The sequence below is a fragment of the Prionailurus bengalensis genome, chromosome B4, assembly GCF_016509475.1.
Source record: "Prionailurus bengalensis isolate Pbe53 chromosome B4, Fcat_Pben_1.1_paternal_pri, whole genome shotgun sequence".
NCBI lineage: Eukaryota > Metazoa > Chordata > Mammalia > Carnivora > Felidae > Prionailurus > Prionailurus bengalensis.
The window spans coordinates 133,190,804-133,213,005 of NC_057358.1; the positions used below are offsets into that span (position 1 = coordinate 133,190,804).

Consider the following 22,202-nt stretch of genomic DNA (forward strand, 5'->3'; position numbering starts at 1 on the left):
ACTACTTAGTACAGGTTAAAGAGTCATTTCAAAACAGTGAAGAGAAATAAACTAGTCAATAAATGTTGATACAACTGGCCGCCCACTGACCATATCTAGAACCCATCACAAATCCTTTAAATCCACATAGATTAAAGCATAACTAAAGCAGGGGCACCTGAGTGGCTCAGTCGGTTGAGCAACCGACTCCTGACTCTCAGGGTCATGGGATCGAGCCCCGCATTGGGCCCTACACTGAGCATGGAGCCTGCTTAAGATTCTCTCTCTCCCTCTGCCCCTCCCCCCGGTTGTGGGCTCTTGCTCTCTCAAATTGAAAAAATAAAAGCACTAAAACAAAATTTAAAAATGGGTGAATATATACTATGAACATGGTGTAGGGAAAGCCCTCTTAAAACAAAAAAATATGTGGTATTTATCTTTCTCCATTTATTTATTTCACTTCACGTTATATCCTGTAGGTTCACCCACGTTGTTGTAAATGGCAAGATCTCATTCTTTTTTATGGTTGAGTAATATTCTTGTGTGTGTGTGTGTGTGTGTGTGTGTGTGTGTGTGTCTTATATATTCTTTATCCATTTATCGATGGACCCTTGGGTTGCTTCCATGTCTTGAACATTGTAAATAACACTGCAGTAAACATAGGGGTGTACGTGTCTTTTTGAATTAGTGTTTTTGTCTTCTTTGGGTCAATACCCAGTCGTGGAATTACTAGATTATAATGCTATTTATATTTTTAATTTTTTGAAGAACCTCCATATTGCTTTCCACAGTGGCTACGCTAATTTACATCGCCACCAACAGTGCAATTCTGACAGGTGTAAGGCAATATTTCATTGGGGTTCTGATTTGCATTTCCCTGATGATTACTGATGTCGAACATCTTTTCATGTGTCTGTTGGCCATCTGTAGGTCTTCTTTAGAAAGTTACACAAAAAAAGACAAACGCCATATGATTTAGCTTATGTGTGGAATCTAAGAAATGAAACAAAGGAACAAACGGAGAGAGAAAGAAACAAAAAACAGACTCTTAAATACAGAGACCAGATTGGTGGTTGCCAGAGGAGAGGTGGGGGGATGGAATAGATAAAGGTACAAACTTCTAGTTATAAAATAAATAAGGCACAGAGATGAAAAGCACAGCACAGGAAATATAGTCAATAAGGTTGTAATAAAGTTGTCTGATGGTCACTATACTTATCATGGTGAGCACTACTGAGTATTGTACAGAACTGTCTGATCATTACGTTGTACACCTGAAATTTATATAACACTGTATGTTAATTATACTTTAGTAAAAAATAAATTTACGAAAACAAAAAACAAAAGCTCTGAAGGGAAATAATAATACACTTGACCACATAAAACATCAGACTTCTACAAAAACACCAAGAAAACACAAATCTTCTGTAAAGAAATCTGAAAGACACTTCATAGCCTAGAAGATGCTATTTGCAACATAAATCACAGAAAGGATTAGTAACAGTGTGAAAATTAGTAACGGAAACCCTCGCTAAAAAGGAGTCCGGAGGTTTCCCCAGGAGAAGCTCTCACGCCCTACCACTCTAGTCAATTGCACACAAGACAGAAGAGCAGGACTTGACCTTGAAGGCGCATACTACTGGGAAGAGGAAGAGAGGCTTTCCATATCTCCCTCCCCTCCCAACAACAGCTCAGTCAATGAGAAGCCATTACACTTGGAACTCTCAGTTTACTCCAATGGCCTTTAAGCTTCTAACAGCCTTCCCGACTACTCCTTTTCTCCTTAAGAAAGCGTACGTCTCCTTCATTCCTTGGGCTTGCCTGTATTTTGCCTCAGCTCGTTTGTCCTGAATTGAAATTCTCTTTATTCCCGAATAACCCTATCTTTTGCTGGTAAGATAAAGGGCAGTTTTGATTCTTAAGGTCAGCGACCTATATACAAATGCTACAAAATCATTGAATTTAAATGATCAACAACACACAAGCCAAAAGAAAAAGACTAAGGATATAAGCATGCAATGCACAGAAGAAGAAATAAAAATATCAAGTTAACACATGGAAATATGCAAATTATACCTACTATGCAATGCAACCTTTTCCAAGCGATAAAAATGTAAGACTTGAAAAAAATCAAGTGCTGGTGAGGGTGTGTGTGAATAAGTAATTCTATATACCGCAAGCCAGTGTGAATCGGTATTGATATTTTGAGGGGCTATTTGGCAGCATTAACTAAAATGAAAATGGGCATATATTATGACCCAGGGATTCCATTTCTAGGAATCTATCTACCCTAAATAAACACTCACATATATGCACACGGCTATTCACTGAAGCATCATTTGTAATAGTGTAATATCGAATAGTGAAATAACAGTGAAATATTGTGAAAATAGTGAAATAATAGTGTAATATTGAAATAGTGTAATAGTGAAAAATATAAAATACCAAACTGTCTACCGGCAGGGAAATAAACTGTAACACCCAGGCAATATAGGAGTTAAAAAGAAAGGCCATCTATAGGATGGCCAAGTGATGTTGCTTTAAGACGTTTCAGAAAAATGCAGAATATTCTGAAACAAAATAAAGTCAGTTCTACATACTTTTCAAGGTACATGTATGTGTGCAAATGCACAGAGAAAGGCCTAGAGAGTAACCAACAAATTGCTCATAACAGGTAACTCTGGGGAGGGAACTGTGTTGGGGTAAGGGACAGTCAAGGAGGATTTGGACTCTAGCAATATTGTTTGAATTTTTTAAAGTAAGAGTATATTCACTTGTTACTTACATAATTAAAAATAAATCAAACTTATAAAATGATACACAACTATAAATTCAAATCTAAGGTTGTAGGCAAAGTCCCACAGGGACACAGTGAAAAGAAAAATTCGTGTGTAGAAAAGATTTTATAGCAGTAGTGACCTTTGAGCTGGGCCTGGCTGTCTCAATAGGACTTTGTCAAGCATCCATAATTTGGTGGAGGACCGTGGCAGACTGTATTTTCCAAAGATGACTGTACTAACACACACACCCTCCCATATGCTTTTCTTTCAATATGACATTGACACTTGTCCATGGAGGGGTGGGAGTCTATGTTCCCTCTCCCTTGAACTTGGGCAAGATTTTGTGATTGCTTTGATGAACTGAATGGGAAGGAAGTCTCACAGCATGACTTTTGAGAGTAGCCAGCTACTGCCTGGTCCTTTCTTTTACAGGACGCTCACCCTGGGAACCCAGCCACCATGCTGTGAGAAAGCCCAAACTAGCCCATGTGGAGAGACTGCATGAAGAGTCTCACGTGGAGAGAAACTGAGGCCCCCAGCCGACGGTGGGCACCAGCCACCAGACACATGAGTGAACGAGCCTTCAGATGATTCCCATCCCCAGCCTTTGTGTTCTCGGGCCGAGGCCCAAACACACGTCATGAGACAGAGCTAAGTCATCCCCACTGTGCCCTGTCCTAATTCCTGACCCAGAGAATTCCATGAGCAGAATAAATGGTTATTTTATGCCACAAAGTTTTAGAGCAATGTGTTACCCAGCCGAAGTAACTGGAACAAAGACTTTCTAAGGAGAAGAAACTATACAGGTAATAGAATGTCACAGAGCATTGTGAGTATTGGCAGTATTGTGTGATGAGGTTACAGGGGTTGGCTGGGAGCAGGCCATGAAAATCTCAGATGACAGCATAAAAAAATTAAACATGCTATCGGTAGTGGAAAACTACTGAAAGTTTTTAAGCTGAGAAGTGAAACATTTAGATCTGCATTTTAGCAAGATATCTCTGAGACTGGTGTGAAGGAAAGACGGGAGAAGAGAAAGACTCAAAAATAGGAGAAGCTTCTCCAATTAAGACGAGTTCTAACCCAGTAACATGGGGGACTCATCCCTCACTCGACATGTTTTGTGACTTTTTTCCTCTTAAAGGCTTCCTCTGAGCCTCATTTATATTCAATTTCACTTATATTAAAATGTTGGTGGGGAAAACTTATTTCCACACAAAAACCTGCACATGGATATTTACAGCAGCTTTATTTATTATGATTGCCAAAACTTAGACACAACTAAGATGTTCTTCAGCAGGTGAATGGATACATACTCTATCATATCCTATTCAGCACTAAGAAGAAATGGGCTATCAAGCCATGAAAAGACACAGAGGAGCTTAAAATACATGTTACTGGGGGCGCCTGGGTGGCGCAGTCGGTTAAGCGTCCGACTTCAGCCAGGTCACGATCTCGCGGTCCGTGAGTTCGAGCCCCACGTCGGGCTCTGGGCTGATGGCTCAGAGACTGGAGCCTGTTTCTGATTCTGTGTCTCCCTCTCTCTCTGCCCCTCCCCCGTTCATGCTCTGTCTCTCTCTGTCCCAAAAATAAATAAACATTGAAAAAAAAAATTTAAAAAAAATACATGTTACTGAATAAAAGAAGTCAGTCTGAAAACGCTATCCTGTATGATTCCAACTATATGACTTTCTGGAAAAGGCAAAATTGTGGAGACAAAGTATCGGGTGTTAGGAGGAAGGGAGAAATGTTCTGTATGATACTAAAATGGTGGATACGTTTCTCAAAACCCATAGAATATACAACACCAAGAGAGAACCCTAATGCAAACTATCGTCTTTGATAATCAAGCATTAATGTATGGTCACTGATTGCAACAAATGTGAGGTGTTGGTAGTGGGGGAAGCTGTGCTTGTTTGGGGGCAGGGGTGTATGGGGAAATCTCTGTACCTTCCATTCAATTTTACTGGGAGCCTAAACCGCTCTAAAAATGAAGTTTAATAAAAAAATGTTGGGCGCGGCAGGGGGGGGATACATGGGAATATCAGATCACAAAAATGTTTTCCTTACTATTCTTCCGAGCTTCTGGATCTGGATCCGTTTACATAAAGTGTATTCTAAGAAGACAGAGCCAGCTGTCTAAAAAATGGTTAACCACTTATAACTAATTATCCATGTGAGTCATATCATCCTTGTACTTACAAATATCACCATAACCCACAACTTCGTGTTCTGTGTTTGTTGAAACATCCTCATCATCGTTCTCAGGACCAGTTTTATAAGAAAATTATATAAATGTAAATGTATAAAAGAAATCTACACTAATAACCTACAGGGTTTTTTTAAAGTACATTTTGGATATTGGGGATATATACAAGGAGAAAACCGAGGTGCGTGGCCCAAAGATGAGGGAGAAGACGAAACTCGGAACATAAGGAGCCACCTCTGCAATGAGGGAGAAGATGCCTGGATGGATATAAAAGCAAAGACAAATGAGGGGATGAAACATACTAATGAGAACGTTTCATTCTCCACTTGGCAGAAGGTCTTGAGTCCTATTTTTTGAGAAGAGCAAGAGGAAGAATGTATCAAAAATTGAGAGTTTCTGAAAAATAGCGACAGTATGGAGTGGTGCCATGGTGAATCAATCAGGTCTCTCCCAGCAGCAGGACCCGGTTGGAATTTGATAGTGTCATTTCTTGGAGGCCAGTCTGTATCATTTTACACCGTACCCCCTCTAATGTTAATTATTCAAGAGGCGATTAGCCAGTTTGGGGGATCCCATGCATTCTGGCCTAAAGCTTGGTTATCAAAGAGATGTTCATACAAATGAAAAAAGGAACTCAAATTAATTTTTCTGCTTTTTTAAAGCATTCGTAAGAGGTCTGATTGTGGTTACTAATTTTTGAAATGGTGAGAAAGAAAAGAAAGCAAAATAGAGGGAAAAAAACCCACTGAAACAAATGGCAAAATAAGATTATAGGATTATGTGTGGGCTGAATTCATCCATGCTGGTCCCATCCCCCATTATCAAAGTTAAATTAAAGCCCTTATTGCTATATTTCACCAAATAAAACCTGACGAAAAGCAACTCCTTTCCCAGTGTTTCGTATTGATGCTTCTGAGTAAACTTTCTAATTTTTACCCAATTTACCTGCATCGCAGAGGTGACAAACGTCTGCTTGCTCTTCTGATAACCACTTAGTTGATGAGGTAATGGGAGGAGGAAGTGTGGGCAAAACTGGCTTTGGATCATCCTCATAAAATAACATCAGGTCCTTAGAGAAAATAAGAGAGCACATGAAGTTTGAAAAACATAATTAATCCCCCTGCTTCAATTTGGTAAAACAGATGCACGATTCATGCAGATACGCTGTGTCTATATGTGCCAACATAAACCCATTTTAATGGAAAGAACTTAAATATAAGTTACGTATACACTTGGTGTCCACTGAGCGTAGGGTGGTTTTCTACCCTTGGAGATCCTCACTCCTTGATGAAGACATCGAGTGCAGAGTAGCAACGCTTCTGTTTGAGGCATGAACTTTCCCCACCACTCCCTGAGCATCCTTAGGGCGTACTATCTCAGAGGCTGATTGTTCTGTTTTACTGGCAATAATAAGGCTACCTGTGTCTATCTTTTTTTCAGTGTGTGTTTATTTTTGAGAGAGAGTACACGAGCATGTGTGCAAACAGGGGAGGGGCAGAAAGACGGCGAGAGAGGATCCCAAGCAGGCTCCATGCCGTCCGTGCAGAGGTAGACACGGGACTCGATCTCACAAACCACGAGATCATGACCTGAGCCGAAATCAAGAGTTGAATGCTTAACCAACCGAGCCACCCAGGTGCTCCTATTTGTACTAAATTTTAGAACTTTAACTTTTTATCATGGAGCAAAACACAGATGATAATCAAACCATGCCGTTAAACAAATCAATGCATGGCCAATCTGGTTTCATTTACATCCTACCAGTCCTCATCGGCTTTATTGTGAAGCCAATCCTAGACACATCATTGATTTCAGTGCCTCTCTCTAAATGACATGAACTCTTTAACACAATTATTATTTTATACCTATAAACTTCCCAACTCCTTAATGTCATCAGTTATAAACTCATCTTTTCAATTTCTCATGAGTGCTATTAAGCAGTTTTTTTTCTATAGTTTGTCCAAGAGAGGATTCAAATAAAGTCCATATGGTGGGATCAGTTGACGTGTCTTTTTCCTCCTATGAACGAAGATCTGTTTTACGGTACTTTAAGGTATAATCAACATAGAGTAAAATGCATAAACCTTAAGGGTACAGTTCGATAGGTTTTAACATTATGCCGTATACCTACGTAGCCACATTTCTGTCACTCCAGAAAGTTCCCCCAAGCTCCTTTCCAGTTGGTCCCACCCTCCCACTACCAGTAAACAGTGTCTATCTTCCATCAGTAGCAATGAGTTCGTCTGTTCTTAAGCTTCATATGAATGTCATCATATGCTACGTGCTCTCTTGTATCTGATTCCCATTGCTTAACGTAATGTGTGAAAAAAATGCATCCATATTTTGTGTGTATCCGTCCCTTTTTTTTGTTAGAAGTATTCCATTGTAGGAATATGCCACAATTTGTTTATCCATTCTCCTCCATATGAACATCTGGATTGTTTCCAAATTTCGGCTATAATGAATAAAGATACTGTGAACATTCACCCACAAATCTTTTTATGGACAAGTGTACTCATTACTCCTGGATATTTACACAGGAGTAGAATGGACAGGTCATAGGACAAGTTAATTTAAACAGTATTTAACTTCATTAAATATACAAATTCATAGAATTCGTATATTTAAATATGAATTTAACTTCATTAAATATATAGTATGTAACTTCATTGAAACTGCCAAACCATTTTCCAAGGGATTCGCCCCTTTTTATAATTCAACTTTTATTTTAAAATCATTGTAGATTCACATGTATTAAGATATAATACAGAGCGACCCTATGTATCCTTTACCCTGTTTTCTCTAAAAATAACATCTTAAAAACTGCAGTACATATTATCCAAGATATTGACACTGATACGGTAAAAATACAGACCATTTCCATCATCATAAGGACCCTTCCTGGTACCTTTTTATTACCATAGCCTGCCCCCCACAACTACTAATCTTTTCTCCATTTCTATAATTTTGACATTTGAAGAAATGTTATATACATAGAGCCATACAGGATGTAACCTTTTGGAATTGGCTTTTTTTTTTAACCTGGCATAATTCCCAGAAATTCATCCATGTTGTTTCATGCATTAATAACTCGTTCCTTTTTATTGCTGTGTAGTATCCATGGGATAGATGTATCACAGTTTGTTTCACCTGTCAAAGGACCGTCTGGATTGTTTCCAGATCTGGGCTATTATACATAAAGCCGCTGTGAACACTGTGTGTAGCTTCGTGTATGAAAGTAAGTTTCCAAGTTGCTGGGATAGATGTCTAAGAATGCAATTGCTCAGTCCTATGGTAGTTGCATGTTTAGGTTTTATAAGACGCTGCAAACGGTTTCCCAGAGTAGGTTTACAATTTTACATTCCCACTAGTAATATTTGAGTGATCCAATTTCCCCACATTTGCCAGCATTTGGTGTTGTCACTACTTTTTACTTTAGCCATTTTGATATTTCATTGTGTGTTTAAATTACATATTCCTCGTGGGTAATGAGGTGGGACATCTTTTCACGTGCTTATTTGCTGCTTGTATTTGCTGAAGGGACAGTTCTTGTCATTTGCCCATTTTCTAATTGGATTGTGCTGGATTTTTAACTGTTGCGCTTTGAGAGGTTAGTTTTTTAATTTTTAATTTTTTTTTTCAACGTTTATTTATTTTTGGGACAGAGAGAGACAGAGCATGAACGGGGGAGGGGCAGAGAGAGAGGGAGACACAGAATCGGAAACAGGCTCCAGGCTCTGAGCCATCAGCCCAGAGCCTGACGCGGGGCTTGAACTCACGGACCGCGAGATCGTGACCTGGCTGAAGTCGGACGCTTAACCGACTGCGCCACCCAGGCGCCCCTAATTTTTAATTTTTGAAAAAGTAGGCTCCATCCCTAATATGGGGCTTGAGCTCAACGACCTTGAGATTAAGCTTCGTATGCTCTACGCACTGAGCCAGCCAGGTGCCCCAAGAGGTTTTTATTTATATTTTTAATGCTCAAGATATTAGTCCTTTGCCAGATATGCGGGTTGCAAACATTTTCTCCCAGTCTGTCACTTGTTTTTATATCTTTTTGTGATGAGGTCTAACTTTTTTTTCTTTTAGGGATCATGTTTTTGGCCAGCCCTAGATCCCAAAGATGTTTCTCCAGTATTTTAAAAAAGTTTTATAGTTTTACATTTTACATTTAAGTCCACGATCTACTTGGGCTGAATTTCTATATGAAGCTTAAACTGAGGCCCATGGTTTTGCCTATACCAATGTCCAATTGCCCCAATATCATTTGTCGAAAAAGTTGTCCCTCGTTGAATTCCTTTTGTTCCTCTGTTAAAAATCAATTGGCCATATTTGTGTGGGTCTAAATTCTTGGTTCTCTATCCCGTCCCACTGACGTAGGTGTCTATCTCTCCACACTCTCAACACCACACTCCAATTCCACTCTCTCTTGATTGCAGTAGCTGCACTAGGCTTAATATCAGGCAGAGTGATTAGTTCCACCTTATTCATCTTTTCCAAGTTGGTTTTAGCTGCTCTAGAGCCTGTGCCTTTCCACATAAATTTTAGAATAAGCTTATTATCTGTCTCAAAAAAAAAAAAAACTTTGCTGGAATTTTTATAGGAATTGCATTAAACCCATAGAGTAATTAGGGGCATCTTTACTATGACAAGTCTTCCGATCTGTGAACCTGGTATGTCTTTACCTGACTGGTCTTTAAAATCTTTCATCAGTATTTTCTAATTTTCAGCATACTGATTCTATACATGTTTTTGTTACAATTATACCTAAGGATTTCATTGGGGGGCAGTAATTGCAAATGGCATGTGTCTTAATTTCAGTTTCCACATGTTCACTATTAGTACGTAAAAATGCAACTGAGGAGTGCCTGGGTGGCTCAGTCGGTTAAGCGTCCCATTTCAGCTCAGGTCATGCTCTCACGGTTCATGAGTTCGAGCCCCAAGTCAGGCTCTGAGCTGACAGTGTGGAGCCAGCTTCAGATTCTCTGTCTCCCTCTCTCTCTGCTGCTCCCTGCTCCCTTTCTTTCAAAAATAAATCAAGATCTTTTTTTAAAAAGATAAACAAAATTCAGAGGTGCCTGCGTGGCTCAGTCCATTAAGCGTCGAACTCTTGATTTTGGCTCGGGTCATGATCTCACGGCTTGTGAGTTTGAGCCCCACATCAGGCTCTGCTCTGACAGCTCAGAACCTCCTTAGGATGCTCTGTCTCCCTATCTCTCTGCTCCTCCCCTGCGCTCACCCACTCCTTCAGAAACAGATAAATAAACATTAAAAACAAAAAAGATAAAAATGCAATTGATTTATGTATGCTGATCTTGTATCCTCCATGCCTACTGAATTCACTTGCTGGTTCTCTAAGGTTTTGTCGCCCCTCTGGGATTTTCTATGCAGACAATCTGTAAATGAGGACAATTTTATTTTTTCTTCTACATATCTTTCCTTTTCTTATTGCAGTGGCTGGAACTTCTAGTACTATGTGGAATAAGTCCTGGCCTTGTTCCCGATCTTGAAAAGAAAGCATTCACTGTTAAGTACGATGCTATTGCAGGTTTTGTGTGGATGATCTTTATCAATTTAAGGAAAGTCCCTATTTCTAGTTGCGGAGTTTCTACCATAAATGGGTATTGCGTGCTGTTGAATGTTTTCTCCATCAACTGACAAAAATCCTACGATTTTTCTTCTTTATTTGTTGACGTGATAAATTACATTCATTGACTTTCCAATGTTGAGCCACAACTAGATTAAATCCCACTTGGTTCTGGTGTATAATTTTTAAAAATATATTGCTGGATTCAATTGGATAATTGTTTTTTGAGGATTCTGCCTCTCATTTCATGAGAGATAATGGCTTTTTTTTTTTTTGGTAAGACAAGAAATGGTCTTTTTCTGGGGTTGGTAGCAGAGCATCAATACTTGCCTCATAAAATGAACTGGGAAGTACTCCCTCCTACTTTTGAAAGACGTTTGTGTAAAAATGGTGTCTATTCGAGAATTCTCCAGTAAAACCATCTGGACGTGGAGATTTCTTTTTCAGGAGACTTATATTACAAATCCACTTAAAAACAAAATGGTTACAGGGGCGCGCCTGGGTGGCTCAGCTGATTAAGCATGTGACTTCGGCTCAGGTCATGATCGCACAGCTCGTGAGTTCGAGCCCCACGTCTGTGCTGACGGCTCAGAGCCTTCAGATTCTGTGTCTCCCTCTCTCTGCCCCTCCCCCCCAAATGTAAATAAACATCAAAAATTTTTCTTAACGGTTACAGAACTATTCAGGTTCTATTCCACCTTCTTTGAATTTTCGTAGTGTCCGCTTTCTGAGAAATCGTTCTATTTCTTCTAAATCGTCAAATTTATGAGCATAAAGTTGTTGGCGGCAATTCTTTATTGTCCTTTGATAGCTACAGGAACTGTAGTGACATCCCACTTCATCCTGATCTGGTGATCGGTGTCTTTCCTCTTCGGCAGTCTTGCTAGAGGCTTATCCATGTTTCCATTTTTCAAAGAACTGGCTTTTGCGTCAGTCATTTTCTCTGTTAACTGTTTTCCTGCTTTTAATTCCATTAATTTCTGATCTTTATTATTTTCTTTCTTCTGTTTCGTGTAGGTTTGTTTTGTTTTTCTTAGGTTTTTTTTTTTTCAAGAAACCTAATTATTGATTTTACACCTTTCCTCTTTTCTAATCTAAGCATTTGGTGCTATAAATTTCCCTCCGACCACTACTTTACCTATGCCTCCTATATTTTGATAAGTTGTGCTTCCTTCTTACCCAGTTTTATGCTTTTTTTTTTTTTTTTTTGCATTTTTAAATTTCCTCTGAGACTTCCCCTTTGGCCTATGAATAATTTAGTTTATTTTCCCAAAACATTTCACGTAAAATTCCTCATGAGTTTATAGTGATATATTTTCAATCCAATTCGGGTCTATTAGGTCGTGACAATCTCTTCTTTCTACCTTACACGCATATCTCCTGTCCCCCACACCGAGAATCCCAGTTCTCAAGAACACCAAAGATGATTCAAATAGAGGATCACGTGACTACTCATTTGATTCATTCCACATTATGCTCACAATAACCTCAGATCAAAAATACCAACATCTTAGAATAAAAACGCCTACCGAATGCAAGGAACATTTGTTTCGTTGTATTTTACATTTTAAAGGATTACTTTCTTTACTTCGATTTTGTTTCGCAATTACGCAAAAATATTTCCAGGATTCCAATGACAAATCTAAAATCACAGTACAATCAAAGAAATTTAGCTTCTATTTCTCCTCCCTACCTTATTCCCTTCTTTCCCTTTATACGTAGCCTTTCCTTCTTTCTTTTTTTAAATGTTACAGCTGATCTTTGCATGTTGCGTCTTTAATATAAACAAGTCGAAAATCCAGGAATGGGCGTAAGCATAAATGGGAATTTATTGTGTGATACAAGACACTATTCAAGTCAATGGGGAAAAGGTGGATCGTTCAACAAACAGCATTGAACAAACAGCATTGATTATCATTTGTAAAAATACAGATTTAGGGGCGCCTGGGTGGCGCAGTCGGTTAAGCGTCCGACTTCAGCCAGGTCACGATCTCGCGGCCCGTGAGTTTGAGCCCCGCGTCAGGCTCTGGGCTGATGGCTCGGAGCCTGGAGCCTGTTTCCGATTCTGTGTCTCCCTCTCTCTCTGCCCTTCCCCTGTTCATGCTCTGTCTCTCTCTGTCCCAAAAATAAATAAATGTTGAAAAAAAAAATTAAAAAAAAAAATACAGATTTAAAGGTGAATCTTTAACACTCTTCATTCATTAAATAATTTTTTGATGGATAGCATTTAACTATCTTTTAAAAATTAAAGCGTAAAAGAACTAGGGTAGTTTTTTACAAAACTAAACCTACACTTACCACACAACCTAGCAATTGCACTCCTTGGTATTTACCCAAAAGAGTTGAAAACTTATGTGCACACAAACACCTACACACAATTGTTCATGGTAGCTTTATTCATAATTGCCAAAAGTCGGAAACAACCAAGATGTCTGTCAGGAGGTGAACGGGTTAATAAACTGTGGTACATCCAGACAATGGCATATTTTTTAAAATTTATTTATTCTTGAGAGAGAGAGAGAGAGAGAGAGTGCACACATGAGTGGGGGGGGGGGGAGAGAGAGAGAGAGAGAGAGAGAGAGAGAGAGAATCCCAAGCAGGCTTCATGCTGTCAGTGTGGAGCCCGACGCAGGGTTTGAACTCACAAACCATGGGATCAGGACCTGAGCTGAAATCAGAAGTCAGATGCTTAACCAGTTGAGTCACCCAGGCACCCCCAGACAATGGCATGTTATTCAGCGTTAAAAAAAGAAATGAGCTATCAAACCATAAAGAGACACCGGAAACTTAAATGCATATTACTAAATGAAAGAAACCAGTTTGGAAAGGCTGCATACTGTATGATTCCAACCATACGACTTTCTGAAAAAGGCAAAACTAAGGAGACAGTAAAAGGATCAGTGGTTTCCAGGCGTTAGCAGGAAAAGGAATAAATAGATGGAACATAGAGGATTTTTAGTACAATGAAACCATTCTCTACGACACTGTGATGGCAGATACGTATCACCATACGTTTGTCAAAACTCACAGAACACACAGCAAACCTTAATGTAAACTGTGGTCTTTGGATGGTAATGAGTGTTAATTTAGGTTCATTGATTATAACAAATGTACCACCCTGGGGTGGAGGCTAATCGTGGGGGAGGTCACACAGGGCAGAGGCGGGTGGGGTATGCATCGGGTATATGGAAAAATCTCTTACTTTCTACTCACTTCTGCTGTGAATCTAAAACTGATCTAAAAAATAGCTTGTTAAAATAAAAAGCCAGGGTGATATTTAATAAAATCTTAGACTAGGGAAGGTCTTTCTAAGAAGGACTTAAAATCTAGAAGCCGTAATGGAAAGGCAAATTTGACTACTTTTTAATGAAAATTAAAGACTGCTTTAAGGCTGTGATATCGGAGTCATAATAAATATATATTTGGTCTTTGTCCCTGGTGCTGGCCCAGAGCCGCTGAACTCCTGTAATTTCCTAAGTGAGAGGAGTGCTAGGAGCATCTTTTGTTTTAATATTTGGTCTTTGACCCTGGCTCCTGACACAGAGCTCCTATATCACTTGAAATTTTCTGGGAGCTCAGAGTGTCTTTTGTTTTGTGAGGTGACTCTTGGTGGGTTCCTGGACAGCTTCGGGATGGGCACTGGTCACCAGAAAGACCAAGCCATGATTAGAAGCCTGGAACTTTCAGTCCCACACCGCATCCCCCTGGAAGGGGAGAGAGACTGGAGACGGAATAAAGGATCAGTCACGCTCATCTGATGAAGCCACCATAAAAATCCCAAATGTTTGCGGTGCAAAGAGCTTTTGGGTTGGTGAATACAGGACATGCTGGGAGGGGGACACAGCCCAACTCCATGGGGACTTAAACTCTTGCACTAGGGAAACTTCTGGGCCTTGCCCTGTGTGTTTGTACGTCTGGCAATTCATCTGTACCCTTTATCACATCCTTTATTATATAATAAAGCAGCATCTGCGAGTAAATATTTCCATGGGTTCTTAAGCTGTTCTAGCGGGTGATCAAACCCGAGGAGGGGGTCATGGGAACCCGGATTTACAGCAGGTCAGAAGTACAGGTGACAGCCCGAGATTTGCAGTTGGCATCTGAAATGGGAGGCGGGGGAAAGGAAGCTTTGGGGACTGGGCACTTAAGCCTGTGAAATCTGATGCCATCTTTAGGCAGACAGTGTCAGAATCGAGTTAAGTTGCAGCACACCCAGCTAGTGTTGTAGACAACAGCTGGGTGTGTGGAAAACCCACATCTCTTGTGTCAGAAGTGAAGTGTGACGGCAGGTGTGAAAGGAAAAAAAGAGACAAAGAAAGAGCAGTATGTTTTCCCTTTGCAAAGGCAAAAAAAAAAAAAAAAAAAAAGCCATAAATAAAATTTAAAAATCACACGAGGGGCGCCCGGGTGGCTCAGTCGGTTAAGCGGCCGACTTCGGCTCAGGTCATGACCTCGCGGTCCGTGAGTTCGAGCCCCGCGTCGGGCTCTGGGCTGACAGCTCAGAGCCTGGAGCCTGTTTCAGATCCTGTGTCTCCGTCTCTCTGATCCTCCCCCGTTCATGCTCTGTCTCTCTCGGTCTCAAAAATAAATAAACGTTAAAAAAAATAATAAAAATAAAAATAATTAAAAAATATTTTAAAACAAATCACACGAAAACCTGGAAATGAATAAAGAGATAAAGAAGCAGACAATGAGCTAATTATTTAATAGCCAAATAGCTCTTAGAAACTGATAACAAAAAGATGAGAAACCAAACAGAAAAACGAGCAAAGGAGATGAACAGAGTTAATAATAAAAAAGAAACACAGGGACACCTGGGTGGCGCAGTCGGTTGAGTGTCTGACTCTTGGCTTCCGCTCAAGTCGTGATCTCATGGTTTGTGAGTTCGAGCTCTGCATCGGGCTCTGTATTGACAGCGAGGAGCCTGCTCGGGATCCTCTCTCTCTCCCCCTCTCTGCCCCTCCCCCGCTCACATGTTCTCTCTAAGTAAATAAATAAATGTAAAAAAAAGAAACACGAATCCCCAAGAAACATGTGAAAAGTTCTTCCACTCTTACCTGATATTACAATGGAATAAATTAAAACAAATTTTCCCCACCTTTCAGACTGACCAAAAAGTGTACAAGTTTGATAACACTCAGTATTTGCAAAACTATGCTGTTGGTGGGCATAAATCGGTGCAACTTTTGGGAGGACAGTGTGGCAGTACTTTTCAAAACTAAAAATAAATATAATCTTTCAGCGAGTCCCCTTTTAGGACAGCATCATATAAAATGTGTACAAGAACCGCTGTTACAATAGACAAAAACATAAAAATATCCCTACATGATTACCAACAGGGGATGGCCAAATAAGCGAAGATTCATTTATGCATCAAGAATATGCACAGTTAGGGGCGCCTGGGTGGCTCAGTCGGTGAAGCGTCCGACTTCAGCTCAGGTCATGATCTGACAGTTTGTGAGTTTAGGCCCCGCGTCGGGCTCTGTGCTGACAGCTCGGAGCCTGGAGCCTGCAGCCTGCTTTGGATTCTGTGTCTCCCTCTCCCTGCCCCTCCCCCCCTCGCTCTCTGTGTCTCTCAAAAGATAAATAAACATTAAACAATTTTAAAAATAAGAAAGAATACAGCACCGCTATCCATACTGATAGAGAAAGACATCCATGATCTACAGTTTAGCGAAAAAGATGTGGAGCAACACACACCAAACCATTGCATTTATTACATGAATACACTTGCATTTATTACATAAATAAAAAAGATGTCCAAGATACATTGTTTAGTTCGAGGCATGCTGCAGAGCAGTATATACGGAATGAATCCTTAGATAAAAGAAATGCCTGGACACAGAAAATTTCCCTCCCAAATTTCTAAGAACCTAGTTGGTAAGGGATGCCTCCAAGGGAAGGAACTGAAGGTGTATAGAGAAGTAAGAAGAAACTTTGTTTTTCACTCTTGACCCTTTCATATTGTTTCAACTTTTTCCAGCAAGTATCTTCCAACTTGAAAAGAATAAAAGTACAGACATGAAAATAAAAAAGGGCTTTTCAGCATAAAGCAATGATGCAGAAACGAAGTAAGGGATGATGGATTAGCATGATTGGAATAGGTACAATTTCCATTTCCCTAACAGCTTTGATGAGTTCAAAGTTTTGCAAATATAATAAATGACATGCTAATAAGCCCAAGGATAAAAACTGTTTACTCTTCATTTAACAAAATAATAAACAGAAGCAGGAGGAAATAAACATTTATCTCCCATCACTTCCAAACTCACAACTAGACTGAAGGCTTTGGTCAGCTTTAATTCTGCGCGAACCAATTCATAGCATCCCTATCTGTTGCTATAGAAACAACTGTGACCAAAAAAAAAAAAAAAAAATCATAACCCTCATTGTTGAATCTCCTCAAACAGGAAAAGAGGAAGGTCTCTTGAGGTGGTGAAAGGCTACGTAATAACCTTATTAATTAGCAAATTCAATAATAAAGATTCTGGGCAGTACCTAGAGAGAACACATACCCATGTCTAAGTGCTGTACGTTTAAAGGCTTTCCTGAGTTTTGAAAGTACCACAAGCAAGCTCTGCTCTGCTTTTGAATGCCCTGTTCTGTTAAGAATTTTATTTACTGCTTTTAGATCATCCTCTCATTTGTAGAAAGAGAATAAAGAGATTTCTATTTAAAGTTTTTAGAAGATATTTTTAAGCCCCCTTCATCTGCCTAAGCAATCAACAGTATCATTTCTTCCTCATTCTGTATTAAGAACATGAGAATGTTAATGTCGATGTAGCACATTTGGCAACAACAATTAGATTCACTGTTCAGCCTGGTAGGTTTTGCCTTCTGCCACAAAAGCAGATTTCTGGAGAGGATATATTGGGTCACATCAAATGTTCCTGACAGTAATAAGAGAGATGCTTGTCAGTAAAATGATGGAGTAGTGTCATGATATAGTAATGCTTTGAGAAAGAGAAATCTAACTTCAAACTTCTTTTGAGAGAAGGGCACCATTTTTTGCTAACTGATATAAGATGCTGAATGATGTAAATCAATTACAGCGGTTTCCTCTAAAGTCAGAAAAAAACAATAATAATGAGAATTTGGGGACTGATACAAAAAAGCTAGGTGGCACTTTATGTCTTTGTTAGGCTCCAAAGCACGTAAGATTATTCAAGTCTATTTTCTCCCTTAAAAGCCATCGGCAGTAAACAAAACTGACCGCATATTTAAAAATAATTTTGCTTGGCGTGCCTGGGTGGCTCGGTCTGTTGGGCGTCAGACTCTTGATTTCGGCTCAGCTCGTGAATTCGAGCCCCACATCAGGCTCTGTGCTGACAGTGCGGAACCTGCTTGGGATTCTCTCTCCCCTCATCCCCCACCTCTCACAATAAATCAACTTAAAAAAAATAACAATAACAAAAATAATTTTGCTTAATGTCATATCTTTTAAAACGATCGACATATTTTCAGTCCGTGGGCTGTGATGCAATTAGGGAAAAGTGAAATTTTAATTTTATGTACTTTTCTGGGCTGCTAGAAAATCAGGTAAATCCAATACCTAACTGGGTTCAGGGAAAGGGTTGGGAACAGAAGGTCAATAAATAATTCCAGCCACTCTCATAGGAACTGTGGCAGGGAACGCTGAACAAAACAGAAGACCAAACAAGCCTGTTTCACAGGGGAGGAAGAGAAGGAAGTTAAAATTGAGTGTCTACCATTCAGTCATTTCTTCATTAACAAAAATTTGGCAAGTGAAGATTCAGTAATGAGTAAGACTAAAATGGTCTTTACTCTCAAGGAGCTTTCCTTCTAGAAGGAGAAACACACATAAAACAGAAAAACAAATGAGTGATGAGATCATTGTAAATAGTCTTAAATGGAACAGGTTTCCAGTCAAGATGGTTCTGTAAATTCAAACTTTGGGGATACCTTCCCTCCCCAAACACACAGCAACGAAAGAGAAAAATACAAATGTGAAAATTAAAGACACAGGTCATGCTCAAAAACAAGATGAACATCTTCATGCATGAGAGCACAAGTAGAAACACACTGGTATCCAGAATATACAAAGAACTCTCCTAACTCAATGGTAATAAACCATCATCAGTCCAATTAGAAAATGAGCAAAAGATATGAAGATGTATGTCACCGAAGAGAAGTGACGATGATACAAACGAGCACACGAAAAGATGTTCAGCATCATTAGCCATTTGGGAAACATCAACTAAAAACCATGATGAGACATCGCCACAAACCTATTAGAATAGCCAAAAGAAAAACAGTGATGCCACAAGTTGGTGAGAAGGCAGAGAAACTGGGTCTCTCCTACACTCTTGGTGGGAATGTAAAATGGTACAGCCAGTCTAGGAAACAGGTTGACAGTTTCTTACCACATTTAGTAGGTACTTAATATACAACCTAGCAATTACACCCCTAGACATTTATCCCAGAGATACGAAAACTTCACAACTGAACGGACATCATGAGCATTATGCTAAGTGAAAAAAATAAAAACGATCTCAAAAGATTACATATGGTCTGAATTCATTTACATAGCATTCTAGAAATAATAAAACTATAAAGATAGAGAAAAGATCAGTGGTCGTCAGGGGAGGACGTGGTTGGGGTGTGGGGAATGAGATGGGGTGGATAGCATGAGGGATGTCTTTTGGTGATTACATGAATCTATACTCAGAATAAAATTGCATAGCACTCCCCCTACACACACACACACACACACACACACACACACACACAAATGGAGGTTAAAAAATCAGCTAGTGAGGGGTGCCTGGGTGGCTCAGTCAGTTAAGCATCCGACTTCAGCTCAGGTCATGATCTCACAGTTCACGGGTTCGAGCCCTGCATCGGGCTCTGTGCTGACAGCTCAGAGCCTGGAGCCTGCTTGGGATTCTGTGTCTCCCTCTCTCTCTGACCCTCTCCCGCTCGTGCTCTGTCTCTGTCTCTCCCTCAAAAATAAATAAACATTAAAAAAATTTTTTTAATTGAAAAGTGAATTAAAAATTTGGAAACTGACTAAGGTCCGTAATCTAGTTAGCAGTAACATACCAACATCCACTTCCTCATTTTGATGTTGCACCGCAGTTATATAAGATGCCAACATTGGGAGAGGCCGGGTAAAGGGTACATGGGAGTCTGTACTATTTCTGCAACTTCCTGAAGTCTTTTAAAAACTTATTTTAGATGAGTAGAGAGAGATGGACTGTACAATAAATTAAATACTGTTTATCCACAGGTATAAAGACAGTAAGACCCCCCTCTTACGGTATGTGGTAAAATTCTAGAGGACACAAGGATTTCATTTGGAAGAAAAGGTAAGAGAGCTTTATTCTATTAGGAGAAAGAAGAATTTCTTTAGGAAGATATTTTTTAAAGTATGAGCTTTGGGGCGCCTGGGTGGCACAGTCGGTTAAGCGTCCGACTTCAGCCAGGTCACGATCTCGCGGTCCGTGAGTTCGAGCCCCGCGTCAGGCTCTGGGCTGATGGCTCGGAGCCTGGAGCCTGTTTCCCATTCTGTGTCTCCCTCTCTCTCTGCCCCTCCCCCGTTCATGCTCTGTCTCTCTCTGTCCCAAAAATAAATAAAAAACATTGAAAAAAAAATTTAAAAAAAAATAAAGTATGAGCTTTAACGGAAAACTTTCGTCATTTAACCTCATTCTTATTTAAAACGGGGTAAAACAAAAGACAACAAAATTAAAAGACAAGTGTTCTCTTAGAACACAGGAAGCCAGAGAGGACAAGGAAACAAATTTTCCCTTCAGGCCTCCAGAAAGGGAGGCAGGCTGCAGATGATACCTTGATTTTAGCCCAGTGAGTCCTGTGTCTGACTTCTGACCTACAGAACTGCAAAATGACACATTTGTGCTGATTTAAGGCACTGAGTTTGTGGTAATTTGTTACAGCGGCAACAGGAAACGGCCACAATGACTTACCTCTGTTGATTTCCAAACATTCGTCTTGACTGGTGGTGTTTCCTGGGACAACACAGTCCCACTAGGCAATTGGATGTCTTGGCGCTGCTCTTGTTTCAATCCCGCCTTGGAGGCGTTTTCTGTCAACAACAGAAAGCTAAGATTTCAGTTTGGCAAAAAAAAAATCATAATGTTTTTACATTAGCTCGTAATTTTTAAGTTAATTACTCCGGAAGATCCATTTTGTCTGCAACATAGACATCATCTGCCAATGGTCATTTTAATGTATCCCTGTATTATAGTCGGCTCATTCAGGCAGATTTAAAAATACAACTTTGATTCTAGTCTCTTCTGCCATCGACAATTTTATTTTACACTTCATTACTTGAGACAGCTTTTTAAAAGTAAGGTACAATACAGCATAGAAAACAGAATTTGAACATTATTCTTAGCAAAGTAGGAATGACAACTAGAATCAGTCTAATTAAGATGTAAAAGAACCTTATTACTGCAGGACGAATTTCATGTGGTCACATATATGATCTATAGGTTTAGATGATGAGAAACTGCTTTTAAACGAAATTTTAAAAAAATTTTCAACATAAGAGAATATGCCGATGAAAATAAATGGATAGTTCTGCTTATACGTTTTTGCTGAATGGTTTTATAGTTGCCGTTTTCATGACCTGAGCTGAGGTTGGACACTTAACCGACGGAGCCACCCAGGCGCCCGCCCCTTTTTCGTATTTTTTTTAAACGCTTATTTATTTTTGAGAGAGAGAGACAGAGACAGAGAGCGAGCGGGAGAGGGGCAGAGAGAGAGGGAGACGAGACACAGGGAGACACAGAGAGGGAGACTCGGACTCCAGGCTTCGAGCTGTCAGCCCAGAGCCCGACGAGAGACTGGAACCCATGAACCGTGAGATCATGACCTGAGCCTAAGTTGAAGCGAAACTGTCTGAGCCACCCAGGCGCCCAGCTCCTTCCCTTTCCTAATCAATTTCCTCCCACTTTACAAAGAAAGGCCTAGCCTCTCCCCACCTTCCTGTGTCTCATCTTCCTTTATGCCGCAAACACAAGAACCTCTAAACACCAAATAGTAGAAGAGACTAGTATAGGGAATCCTTTTTTATTGATTTATGTATGTATGTATGTATGTATTTAAATCTTGTACGTCTTTTTTAATGTGTGCAAATATATGTGAAATTTACAGTGCTACATATAGAATCCGTGGGTCAAAGGATTACATTTCCAATTTAGACGCAATCTCCAAGTTGCCCTCCATCAACGCACACACTGTGTTATGGAACTTTCAGATTTGTAACAATATAATAAATGGGAAATGGTATCGTTCTGGTTAATGTGTATTTCTCTTACTATGAAGGAACAAAGCTGAGCATATTTTCATATGCTTAAAAGCTGCCTACATTTATTTTCCTGTAAACAATATCTTGAAATCTTTTGTCCATTTTTTTTACTGGATTGTTTTTGTCTTATCTATTTTTTTTAATTTTATTTTTTATTTTTTAAAATGTACATCCAAATTAGTTAGCATCTAGTGCAACGATTTCAGGAGTAGATTCCTTGATGCCCCTTCCCCATTTAGCCCATCCCCCTCCCACAACCCCTCTCGTAACCCTCTGTTTGTTCTCCTTATTTATGAGTCTCTTCTGTTTTGTCCCCCTCCCTGTTTTTACATTATTTTTGTTTCCCTTCCCTTA

The 22,202-nt window shown here is 39.7% G+C and overlaps 1 protein-coding gene across 3 annotated transcripts in view; it reads right to left on the reverse strand.

Annotated features, from left to right (window-relative positions):
• The window catches only part of ENTHD1 (ENTH domain containing 1), a 104,674-nt gene that overhangs the window by 40,240 nt on the left and 42,232 nt on the right, over positions 1-22,202 (reverse strand). For all 3 annotated transcript variants that reach the window (XM_043562661.1, XM_043562663.1, XM_043562664.1), the window contains exons 4-5: positions 20,503-20,621; positions 5,914-6,037 (exon numbers count right to left, since the gene is read on the reverse strand). In XM_043562661.1, the coding sequence (XP_043418596.1) occupies positions 5,914-6,037; positions 20,503-20,621 (243 nt within the window). The remainder of the gene's footprint in view (positions 1-5,913; positions 6,038-20,502; positions 20,622-22,202) is intronic.